Source organism: Nuphar pumila, chromosome 5 (genome assembly GCF_984573655.1).
Source record: "Nuphar pumila chromosome 5, dmNupPumi1.hap1.1, whole genome shotgun sequence".
In the NCBI taxonomy this organism is placed as follows: Eukaryota; Viridiplantae; Streptophyta; class Magnoliopsida; order Nymphaeales; family Nymphaeaceae; genus Nuphar; species Nuphar pumila.
Window position 1 is genome coordinate 126,843,574 of NC_143253.1, and position 13,690 is coordinate 126,857,263.

At 36.0% G+C, this 13,690-nt stretch overlaps 1 protein-coding gene across 3 annotated transcripts in view; it reads right to left on the reverse strand.

The window, feature by feature from the left end:
* Window positions 1–381: 381 nt before the first annotated feature.
* LOC149838603 (uncharacterized) overlaps window positions 382–13,690 on the reverse strand; it is a 37,378-nt gene continuing 24,069 nt past the window's right edge. For 2 of the 3 annotated variants that reach the window (XM_090006686.1, XM_090006688.1), the window contains exons 6-7: window positions 973–1,039; window positions 382–835 (exon numbers count right to left, since the gene is read on the reverse strand). In XM_090006686.1, the coding sequence (XP_089862812.1) occupies window positions 573–835; window positions 973–1,039 (330 nt within the window). In that variant the 3' untranslated portion in view covers window positions 382–572. The remainder of the gene's footprint in view (window positions 836–972; window positions 1,040–13,690) is intronic. The other variant, XM_090006689.1, reaches the window with a different exon arrangement.

A 13,690-nucleotide genomic window follows, 5' to 3' on the forward strand; every position in this document is an offset into this window, starting at 1 on the left:
CCAAGCCTCACACACACTCACAGTCTTCAATAACAGTCTTACCAAACTAGAGATGATCTAATATGACATGAACGCCAAAGGGCATTGAAACAGGCGCAGCAGTGAATCTATTAGGGGGCGTTTGAATACCCCAGGCAGCAAGTTCAGTGTTGGATCTCGCATGGAGCCCACACCAGATCTGAACCTTACACAAACAGGGGATTCAGATTTAAAAACGCCCCCTAAATCAAGGATTTCTGGCCAGATGGAAGGGGCTGGGGGCAGAGATCCTTGACTGAAAATCCCTGAATCTCAAAATAATGAATTCGAATCATACCCTTGTTCTGTGAACTGGGGTATTCAAACATACACAGTGCTTCCAACATTAACCAACAAACGGAGTTATAGCATATCAGTGTCTTTTCTTAATCTGTCGGTTGATCAAAAAACTGTTTTCTCAAGAAAAATTTAAGAAAACAATGGGACACATCCTCGAAATTAGTTGAGAAAAAAAGAAAAGTACTACAGTGGAAAAGAAACCACTAGTAATTTTCCACAGTAAGCAGCAAGCTATGCAATTAAGCCATGATGTGTCAAGCTGGCTCACCATCTTTGCGCTTATGATGCCATCTTGGGGTTGTCTCTATAAGTTTATGAGGAACAAGCTGCCTCTCACGTTTTGTCAGCTTCCGGAAATTACTGACCCGTAGCCTGGCTATCTCAGCCTCCTCTTCAGGGCTGATTTCTCTCACCACCACAGTCAATCTACACTCTGGTCTCACTTTAATTCCAGATCTACCTTTGGAATGGTAAGATACCCTCTTCTTGTAGAACCCTTTACCGACAAATGCTTCAGCTGTCCAACACACGAGCAGAGGGAACATCTTAACATCTTAATGGAAAAAAAAAGGCCATACATAAAGTAGTATCAATTCACGAAATGGAGATTTGAATGGCACTCAGTAATGCAAACTACCAAAAAACAACTGTTACCTACTAGAAGGCGATCTGGATCTAGACCATGGTTATGTGTTGCATTTGCACGGGCTGAACGTACAACCTGCACTAGAGATTTTTTATCATTACCCATTAGACAAACAAATCATCCTAGTCTTGAAAAGCAGGCCTGAACAAAGAGAACCCCAAGTCTTGTCCTAGGCAAGGGTCTATGACAAGGAGCCCAAACCATACACTTGGACTTGACTTGGTGAATTGACTGGCTTGAACATTTTTACCTGATTCCGAAGTCTCAATCGACTGAAGGTAGTACATCCAAATCAACCACTTTTATGCCAATTTTCGATATTTTTAGGCCTCACCAAGTCAACCACAGACAGTCATTAGTTTGGCTGAGGACAACTCCAAGTTGAAGTTCTGGATATTTTACTTAAATTTTAGATTTACAAAGCTTTCAAAGTTTGAGCTTATTGTGTGAATTGATGCAGACTGAACTACAAAAAAACAGGAGCAAAAATGGTCTGATGTAATGTATCAAGAGGTAATACGGTGAAATACTGTGGGGGATTACCGGTAGGTTCACATGAATGAACAAATCAGATCAGGAAAAAGCATTGCACTTAGATGAGAGAAGTCTTGGTGATGACACAATTAGTGGAATGTAATATTACTGTGAAAAATAGCAGATCCCTATGCCAGTAATTTAGTGATGCAGCTAAAAGAGTTGATTCAGCGTTTGGTAACATATTACAGAGAGTAAGTGATATGATGAATAATAGTACCTTTGAGACTGAGAAACACGGTAACGACAATCCAAGCAAAAGAAAAAGTGGGCTAATAAAAAAATAATAAATTATTAAAGGTCCAACAGTGCCATTATGTCAGACAGTTTCATGGAGATTCCATCCATAAACAACTTTTACCAGATCGTATCACCAATGATGCTAAATAAGAAAGGCAAAAGACAATTTTCAAGATAATGCAACAAACGGAACCAAAAGTATACCTATACATTGGTAGAAAAGAAAGGAAAGGAAAGAAAGGGGGAAAAAGGAATTCGAAATGGGCCCTACAAAGAGAGAGAGAGAGAGGGTGGACAAAGGGCTAAATCATGACATCAAATCAATAATACATGCAAATGCACAAAGATTATATATACATATATGGGTTTATATTTAATACAGTCGATTGTAGGTACAATCTAGTTGGAATCTCACGATGCAAGTTGTTTTGATTTTGACTCAATCTAATCTCATAGAGGTGTTCACCATACTCTATTTAGTGAGAAACGGGCCTTTAAACATGTTTTTAAGATGAAAATACATGATTTTTTAAGTTGGAAAAATCAATGCATTTACAACTATCCATTTTTGCATCACCAGGAAAAGCTGTACACAGGTAGGATTCCAGCGATTCAAAAGTCGCTTCCCACTAAAACTAGCACGTAGATCACATCCATGGGGTCATTTGGACCAAAAAAAGCAAAAAAGATAAAAGGAATAAAAAAATAAACTTGCTGTGTCACTTGCACATACAAATGACTGTAACAAACTTTAACCTTATATATATATATGTGTGTGTGTGTGTGTGTTGTTCAAATTGATACGTGTATATATGTATGTGTTGTTCAAGGTTAGTATCATGTAAGTTGTATCGGTCGGGCCCGAAATAAGATATGTATCATATCGTATCATAAAAATTTGTAATTTAAAAAAAAAAATCTAACAAAATAAAAAATAGTAAAAATTCTAAAAAATCATCACACAAAACAATGATGAAATGCACAAAATGTTTTTACTCATTACTCGAGTGCCCCATTGCCATGACCGATCATTTGATGTCATCTTTTCCCAAAAAAAACTCAATAAGAAGCAAAGAATAGGGTTTTTTTACCTTAACCCACTTCTTTGAGTGAAAATTTGATAAAAATGCACTTTTGATGAAATCGCAAAATCCCTCTCCCTTGCACACAGATCGGCCAACAAATCACTCTCACGACATCTAGGGTGTGTGGATACCTCTCTAATGACCTCTACACAAATGAGGGAATTGACCCTCAAGAGATCTTTGAAACCCCCCAAAAAATACAATTCAGGCCTTTTTAAAATGTGCCAAAGGTGTATGGTACGATACACCTTGTATCGTACAATACAATATGATACATGCATGTATCGTACGATTACGATACGAACAACATTAGTTCAAATTGATACATGCATGTATCGTACCGTATTGTACAAGGAAAACTAAAATTCATTAGTTGCATTGTAACGACCCCAAACTGCCCTAAAAAATACAATTTTTTTAAACAATTACGAAAAAACTCCCAAGGACAAGGGGCACATTACAGATTTAATATTCACAACTCATCAACCATTTGACATAGAATAACTTTAAACCATGAACTGAAATTGAATTAAACTTAATTGAATAGTCTTAATGAAGTTTCACATTGTTTCCAAAACACAAAAACAAAAACATCCATAATCATCAGAACTCGTGCCATCAGATTCATAACCCTCGAGTCCTCCAGTCAACTGGTCTCTCCATTATGGTGCCTCAGTACCTGAAAAATATTTTTTAGAAATCGGGTAAGAACCGAAGCTCTAGTACGAGACCCTCTTAAAATCCAACAGTAATGAATTTAACATAGATCAAATCAAACATAAGTTTAAAAGGGCTCTACAACAACACATATTCAGAACAAATTTACAATTTAAGCAATTCAAGCAAGTAATCAATAATTTTATACTAAATTAAATATTTAGGGATGCATAAAATCAATGCTAAACATTTAGGGATGCATGAATCAATGCAACATTTATGAATAACTTTTTAAGTTAAATTATCTGAATTGCTTTTGCATGCATGCTAATATTTAATGCACAAAAATTTAATTTTCACTTTCTTACAAACTCGCGGATACTAAAAAATGACAAAGTTTTCGAGGCTGAAGGCAGTGCTTAATCATACCTTAACACAATTTGTATTTTAATTATTGAAAAGTTTTCGAGGCTGAAGGCAGTTCTTAATCATACCTTAACACAATTTGTATTTTAATTATTGAGTTATACACTTATTCCGTGACCGATATCATGAATCATCACCATCAATCAAAACATTAGAAATTATCACCTAATGTCGGGACATCAAGAAAATCAATATGCATTGACGTCACTTTCTTGGTATACTAATAACTACAGTTGAGTCAACAACATCACCCTCAGACAAAGTGACTGAAAGTTCTCTACAACCATGGCCAGGAACATGCACCACACATCGGGTTCTTGGATGCACATACTGTTTAGTATCCTCACGGTCTTAAATGACTGTCATCCAAGGTTCTCACCCTTCAGAGGAACACCAGAGAAGAAAATTATTACACTGTTTAATCTCTTTTACTATCTTAATTAAGAGTTTTTTACATAATAACAATTATGCAAATCAACATGTAATAACAAATTCGGGACCTTTAGCAATTCAACAATGTAATTAATTTAAAAGCAATAACAAAATAGTTTTGCAATGTAATTAATTTAAAAGCAATAACAAAATAGTTTTGCAATGCATTTTACAATTTACCACTGCATAAGCAACACATGCTATTGGCCTCCAAATGCCCATATGTGGTTCGCACATAACCACTATGTAAATTAAATAGCATTACAGATCTCACAGTAACAACAATCATCCGTAGACGAAAATAATTTAATGTTCACAGTTCACAAGACATGATACCAAAGCATATTCATGGCTAGTGAGCGAATGCAAACTTTATAAAGCACAATTAGATTTATCATGTTGGTCTAGAATCCAAACTTTTTGAGACCGACCAATTTCGGCACTCATTAGGTTCAGATTCAATAAAATATCGATTTTAGGGATAACATAAATAAAATTTCAGTTTTTCAAACACCCTTTCAAATCTGAATTAAAATCCATTTAAAAAAACGGTTTACTCATATTTAAGAAAGCAAACCCTATACATAAAACCAATCTCATGTATGCAATGCCACAATTTCTATAATCATATTTCTAAAGGCATGACAAACAAAACACTGAAATCAGATTTGCAACATAGTAATCCACATAATTGAATTTGTGCACGCAACCTAGACTACAACAGGAAGTTAAACATGGTATGCATAACCAAAACATTGGATAAAGAATCAGACATCAAAAGATTACGTGAATGTATTGACTGCAGCACTTTATATAATATATACTAGTTGAACCGTGTAACTAAATCTGATTATGGACAGAATCACCGATCCAAACAGATCAGGTTCCTTTCTGCGTGAACTTCATTCAGAGAAGAAGGCACAGACTAAACCATAGACAGATTTAATCACTGGAACAAGTGAATATATATATATATATATATATATATATATATATATATATATATATATATATATATATTCTGATTCATCAAGCCCAAACAAAATAGATGATCAAGATAATCAAGAACCCAAAAGCTTGATGCAATAACCGGCACAGTAAAGAACTAACAGCATAGTATGCACAGTAAAGAACTAATCAGCATAATATGTGAAATGAGATGATGATCTTCCAAACACGAACTGAAATTCGAAATGATGTCTTAACAAGACATTTAAGCATAACCCTTAAGAAGGGTATAAAAGGAAACAAAAAGGAATAAAAATATCCTTTTATTGAACAAGGAGAAAGCAATGCTTAAGAAGCATTTTACAAACATTACAAGAGGGGTTGTACCCCTATATATACACAGTATGAGAGAGGGAGAGAATGAGGGACTCAATAGTCGTTGGACTTACGGCTCTAAATAGAGCCGTTGGACTCTACTCTATTGCTAGTCAAGTCTTAACTAAGACTTGACTAGTTATGCCATTCTAGTTCAAATTGAACTAGATGACAAAATACAAAAAACAGAAAAAGAAAAAATACAGAAAAAGAAAAAATATTATATATATATATATATAATAATGTAATAATATTATATATATATATACATATGTTTACAAGTTTACATTTTAACAATATGCACAGTAAAGAACTAACACCATGCTTAATGGCGTGACCCTCTGTATAAATACTACAAAAGAAAACCCAGATTTTCTTATGTCATCTACCCAATGTAAAGCTATACAGATTCTCTTTATCTGAAAATTCCAGATCAGATTTAATGCATCAAAATCCAGGTTGTCCACTTCAATCAGAATTTCAAATTTAACGTGCATTACAGATTTTTTCCAATTTCATAAATCCAGAACCTGGTTTAAATATACAGCATAAACACAATTTAAACCATGTTATGAATCAAGAATCATCAAAACATGAATTAGACATCACTCTAGGATTTGCGATAACTTTTAAACATGCAGCCAATCTGGTTCATGAGTACCATATTAACAGCTTGACTTAAAAAAACAATTTGATTATAACAAATATGGACTCAGTTAGAATCGGCTAATAAGACCCACATAGCACGACTTCTAATAATTGATTGAACTATTAATTTCAACACAAAAAAAAAACAGGGTTACGCATGTGCACAGCACACACCATTGGCCTGATTCTCATGTGCACACAGCATGCACCACAAAATCTATCGAACTGGACACGTAACCACAGGAAAAAAAAACACAGGTTTCGATGGGCTGGACATGATCAACAGCCATCAAACAATGTATGATTTAACCCATGCGATCCTCCTTCACTTATCGAATCAAGCAAGAGGATCTCGTACCTTGCTTTCAGATTTGTGAAAACGAGGAAGAAGATGTTGTAGATGTTCTTTCTCTCACTATTTATCTCTCTTTCTCTCTTCCTTTTTCTCTCTTTCCTTTTCTCTTTTCCTCTCTCTCTCTCTCTTGACGTTTTTGTGAGAGATGTTTAACCTCTTATATTTCAAGAGATTTCTTCTTAGAGGGTGACGCCCCCTTCTAGATAAACTTGGGATATAGAGTTCTACTAAAGGTAGAACTCTACTCTATCATGACTACTTTTAATATATACAACAACAACAACAATGCCTTCATCCCAAAACAATTGGGGTCGGCGATATGAACCAAAAAAGAAAATCATTCTGGGTCTTCCACATGAATCCTTCTCCTCCAATCATTTCTATCCAATGCCATGTCCTTGGTGAGGTTCAAAGCATTCATATCCTTTCCTATCATCTCCATCCAAGTCTTCTTAGGGCTACCCCGACCTCTTTTAACTAATATATTTTCCCATTTCTCCATCCTTCTAACTGGAGCATCATTAGGCCTTCGCCGAATATGTCCAAACCACCGTAAACGATTCTCTTTCATCTTATTTTCAATGGATGCAACGCCTACCTTCTTAGTATCTCGTCGTTTCGAATCTTATCTTTTATTGTATTTTCACACATCCATCTAAGCATACGCATCTCAGTTACACTCGTTTTTTGAATATGATATCTCTTGGCAGCCCAACATTTTGTACCATATAGTAAAGCGGGCCTAATTGTCGTCCTATAAAACTTTCCCTTCAACCGCAATGGCATTCTACGATCGCACAACACTCCAGTTGCACTTTTCCATTTCATCCACCCAACCTTTATCTTATGATTTACATCTCCATCAATTTCTCCATACTTTTGAATGATAGATCCCAAATATTTGAAACAGTCATCCACCGGTATTTCTTGCTCACCAAGCTTCACTACACTCCCATCACTACTTTGTTGCTTACAAAACCGACATTCCATATATTTTGTCTTACTCTTACTCAACTTAAAACCTCTTGCTTCCAATGTCTGTCTCCATAATTCTAACTTAGCATTAACCCCAGATCTAGACTCATCAATCAAAACAATATCATCAGCAAACAACATACACCACGACACATTTTCTTGAATTGATCTCGTAAATTCATCCATCACTATAGCAAATAGGAAAGGGCTTAATGCAGATCCTTGATGTTGTAATGAGAAGAGGCGGAAGCACCAATAGAGCAAAAAGTCACTCCTTAAGAGTGACTACAAGAGCCAAGAACACAAACACCAAATGTGCACACACAAAACTCACAAATATAGGAAATGACTTAAAGTCATAAGTTGGATTTATTGAAGAAAGGAAGAGAAGGGTGTAAAAATCCATACATTTACAAGGGGGAACCTCCTCTTTATATAGAGGAGGGAAGCACTAAAGAGGACCCATAAAGGGGGCTCCCTTCTAGTCGTTGGGAGCCCCAACGGTCATAAATATGACTGTTGGGGCCCCAACGACTAGATGGGTGGGGCCCCTTTATGATTCCAAAAAGCAAAAAGACAAAATAAAAAAGGAAAAAGAAAAAAAGGAAAAAGAGAAAAAGGTGAAAAAGAAAAAGGTACATTTGGGAATTACCAAAATACCCCTATCGGGTTTTTGGTTTATACAAAACAGAAAAAGAAAATATAATTATGTATATATACATATATACATATATATACTTATATATATATACTAATGTATATATATATAAGTATATGTATATATATATTTATATATACATAATTTAACATGCCCCCTCAAACTTTACGGGGAGAAGACCGAAAGTTTGCCAAGAAGAAACATGAATCGTGGAGTTGGGAGCGCCTTGGTGAAGAAGTTAGCTAGTTGATACTCTGAAGTGACATATGGCAATGTGATGGTCCCTTTGAGATATTTGTCTCGAACATAATGGCAATCCATTTCGATATGCTTGGTCCGCTCATGAAAGGTGTGATTGCTGGCAATGTATATCGCACTTTTGTTATCACAACAGAGCTTGGTGGGAGTGGAAATGTTAACGCCCATGTCACTAAGAAGACTTCTGAGCCACACAATCTCCATAGTTGTCATCGCCATAGCCCGATATTCAGCTTCAGTAGATGATAAGGAGACCTTCTGTTGCTTCTTGCATCTCCACGAGATGAGAGATTCACCTAAAAAAATGCAAAGACCCGTAATTGAGATCCGATCATTGGGATTTCCTCCCCAGTCAGCATCAGTAAAAGCAGTTAATTCAAGAGATGAGGAAGAGGATAAGAAAAGTCCCTTGGAGATGGTATTTTTGATATATCGCACAATTCTCATTACAACCGCCATATGAACCGTAGTAGGAGCGTGCTGAAATTGGCTCGCTGCATGAACCGCATGAGCTATATCTAGACGTGTGATGGATAGATAGGTGAGGGATCCAATTAATTGGCGGTAGGGGGTTGGATCTTCAAGAAGAACACCATCTTCAAGTCTTAGTTTCGCATTGATAACTTCAGGAGTCTCCACTTTCTTTTCATCAGATATTCCTGATTTGGTACAAATTTCCGCAGCTAACTTCATTTGAGATAAGATGTACCCACGCGCTGAATAGGCCACTTCAATTCCTAAAAAATATCTCAAATAACCAAGGTCAGACATATCAAAAGTATCTTTTAATATAGACTTAACATCATTTACTCCATTTTTGTCATTCTCAGTGATGATCATATCATCAACATACAGCAGAAGCATAATAATGGAGTCACCTGTTCTTTTGACAAAAAGAGCGGTGTCAGTATAACAAGAAGAAAAACCTAAATTGATTAATACATTACTAAACCTGTCATTCCAAGCTTTAGGAGCTTGCTTAAGTCCATATAAAGCCTTTTTTAATTTTAAAACTTTTCCATTTAAATTCATACCTGGAGGTGGTTCCATATAAACTTCTTCATTTAAATTATCATTCAAGAAAGCATTTTTAACATCAAGTTGAAAGATGGGCCATTTTTTGACAGAAGCTATAGCAATAAGGGCTCAAACACTAGTCATTCGAGCAACTGGGGCAAAAGTTTCATCATAGTCTACCTCATACTCTTGGGCATAACCTTTGGCTACCAACCTAGCCTTATATCTTTCCAATGAACCATCACTCTTAGTTTTTACTTTAAAAACCCATCTACATCCAATGGGTTTCTTGTCATTGGGAGGATCAATGATTTCCCAAGTTTGTGCCTTTTTAAGGGCACTAAATTCAAGCTCCATAGCTTCATTCCAATGATCATATTGTTTAGCATCATTGTAATGTGATGGTTCATGAAAGGAGTGAAGAGCAAGAAGACATGCTCGATAATTAGGGGAAAAAGAGTCATAAGAAACAAATCTATTTGGAATCTTAGGAATGCGATTTGATCTTCTTTGAGAGGTTTCTTCTATCGACTCATTTTGAGAAAATCTTTCAAGGGCACATGGAGGATTTCTTTCATTCCTTCTAGAGTAGACTTGTATTTGTCTTGAAGCATTTTCTTCTAAGTTTTGATCATTATTTGGATGTTCAACAAGATCTTCAAGAGGTTCATTAAGATCAATATGATCATCTATGATGTTTTCTTGAGGTAACAAGTCAAATAAAAAGGAATAGTCAATATTTTCATTTGGTTGATGCGAAAAACCATTTTCTTCTTCGAGGAATGTGACATCTTTTGAGATATAAAGTTTATTATTAAGGATGTCAAAACATCGATATCCTTTTGTTTTTCGTCATATCCCAAAAAAATACATTCAATAGCCCTAGGAGAAAGTTTATCATTTTTGCGAGTTAAAACAAAGCATTTACATCCAAAAATTCTTAATCTTTTATAATCGGGAGACATATTGTAAAGTTTTTCAAATGGAGAAAGATTTTTCAAAGAGGATGAAGGGATTCTATTGATGAGATATGTTGAAGTTAGAACCGCTTCGGCCCAAAAGGATTTTAGGATATTTTTTGAAATCAATAATGTTCTTGTAGTTTCTATTATGTGCCTATGCTTTCTTTCCGCAAGACCATTTTGTTGCGGAGTGTTGGGACAAGAACGTTGATGACAAATTCCATTTTCTTTTAAGTAATTTTGAAAATCATTAGACATATATTCACCTCCCGAATCGGACCTAAGAATAGATAGATTTCCCAAAAATTGATTTTTAACCATTGCATGAAATTCTTTAAAGAACGAGAAGACTTCAGATTTGCGACTTAAGAAGTATATCCACGTAAATCTAGTGTAGTCATCAATAAAGACCACATAATACGAAAAAACTTCTTTAGATAAAATTGGGGAAGGTCCCCACACATCGGAATGAACAAGTTCAAATGGCCGAGTGGCAAAATAACTTCTTTGAGGAAACGGAGTAGCTTTGGATTTCCCAAAAATGCAATCTTTACAAGTCATGTGATTGTCTTTACAAGTATTGTTCAAAAAAGGGAAAAGAGACATTTTTACAAAATTTGGATGACCAAGTCTCTCATGCCAAATTCCAATACTTTTGTCTTTGACAAGATTGCAAGATGACTTAGATGGAAGCGTCAAAAAGTCCATAAAATAGAGATCACCCCTTCTATGGCCTTGCCCAATCAGCTTCCCTGACTGGAGATACTGCACGATGCAATCTTTAGGTGAGAAAGAGACTTGGCATCCATGGTCGGTGATTTGGGAAACGGAAAAAAGATTTAAATTAATTTTTGGAACAACTCTTACTTTAGGAACAAAAAAGTTTTGAGAATTTTTGAAGTCAAGTGTTCCAATACTTTCAATTTTTAAAGACGTTCCATCGGCCGTTGAGACATAGGAGGACATAGGTTCGGAAAAAACATTGAAAAGGGAGTTTTTATGAGATGTCATATGGAAAGAAGCACCAGAGTCTAGTATCCACATACCTGGAGGTGATGAAGAGTAGGCGATGGCGGCTCCGGATGTTGAAGGAGAAGACTTGAGAAGGTGTTGGAGAACTTCGGAGATATGATTAAGAGTTTCTTTGATATCTCCTTCTTTGGTACTTTCTTCCTTCTTTGGAGAATTTTCTCCAACCGCGGCAACCTTTCCTTTAAGCTTAGGACAAACCGGTCTAATGTGTCCCGGTTCATTACAATAGTGGCATATGATTCCCTTTCTAGGCCCATTGATATTTTTGTTAAAGTGGGGAGGTCTATATGCTTTAACATTTGAACCGGGCCTATTAACGGCCAAAACCTCATCATTCTTAATGCTCAAGCCAAGTCGAGTTTCTTCTTGACATACCTCGGCAAGAGCATCTTCAATAGGTAGGGCTTTGCTTCTATGGAGAAGAGATGCCCTCACTTGTTCAAATTCCGGGCGAAGTCCATGAAGGAATTGAAAAAAGTGCTCCTTTTCAATTTGTTCCCTTCTTAATTCAATGTCTTGTGGAGCAACCCATTTGGGCTCAAGAAGGGCAAGCTCATCCCAAAGAAGAGTTAGAGAGCTAAAATAGTCCCGGACACTCATATCCATTTGTTTGGTGGAACAAATTTTTTCTTGGCAAAAGAATTGCCGAGCAAGATCCTTTTGGGTATACATACCCTTAAGGAAAAACCAAGCCTCATTGGCCCTTCTAAACTTGGCAATATTGGCACAATTTTTAAGATCTACATTGTTCATAAACCATGCCAAGATTTTGGCATGGTTACTTTCCCAATCCTCGATTTTGGATTGATGTTCATTAATGGCTTTGATGCGCTCATCGCCATCTAAAGCCTTTTCAACTTCATTTTCAATTTTGGTAAGAACAAGAGAGGGTTCGGGAGTAGTCCCAATAACAAAACCCCAAAGTTTCTTACCTCTTAGATGATTTTCCATAGCGGAGGCCCACATGAGATAGTTGGACCCATTTAGCTTGAAAGAGAGCTCCACTTTAGAGTCACGTTCCATCGGCACCAAATATACTTCCTTTCTTCAAAACTTTGAGAGGCACGCTTTCCAAGATGACAAAAGAGAAGCCCAATCACCAACCGAGCTCTGATACCATGTAATGAGAAGAGGCGGAAGCACCAATAGAGCAAAAAGTCACTCCTTAAGAGTGACTACAAGAGCCAAGAACACAAACACCAAATGTGCACACACAAAACTCACAAATATAGGAAATGACTTAAAGTCATAAGTTGGATTTATTGAAGAAAGGAAGAGAAAGGTGTAAAAACCCATACATTTACAAGGGGGAACCTCCTCTTTATATAGAGGAGGGAAGCACTAAAGAGGACCCATAAAGGGGGCTCCCTTCTAGTCGTTGGGAGCCCCAACGGTCATAAATATGACTGTTGGGGCCCCAACGACTAGATGGGTGGGGCCCCTTTATGATTCCAAAAAGCAAAAAGACAAAATAAAAAAGGAAAAAGAAAAAAGGGTAAAAGAGAAAAAGGTGAAAAAGAAAAAGGTACATTTGGGAATTACCAAAATACCCCTATCGGGTTTTTGGTTTATACAAAACAGAAAAAGAAAATATAATTATGTATATATACATATATACGTATATATACTTATATATATATACTAATGTATATATAAGTATATGTATATATATATTTATATATACATAATTTAACAGATGTAACCCAACCGTTATAGGAAAATTGGTTGTCATCCCTCAACAAGTGCAGACATTGGTTACTACTCCTTCGTACATATCTTTAATTATACTAATGTACTTGAGAGAAACACATTTCTTCATCATTGTCTACTAGAGAACATCCCTTGGTACTCTATCGTATGCCTTCTCCAAATCAATAAAAACTATATGCAAATCTTTGTTCCTCTCTCTATATCTCTCAATAAGTTGTCTAAGAAAATGTATAGCTTCCATAATTGATCTTCCAGGCATAAAACCAAATTGATTCTCTGATATCATGACAACATTACTCAACCTATACTCAATCACCCTCTCCCAAAGTTTCATAGTATGACTCATGAGTTTTATACCACGATAGTTTGTGCAATTTTGTATATCACCCTTATTCTTATATAGAGGCACCAAAG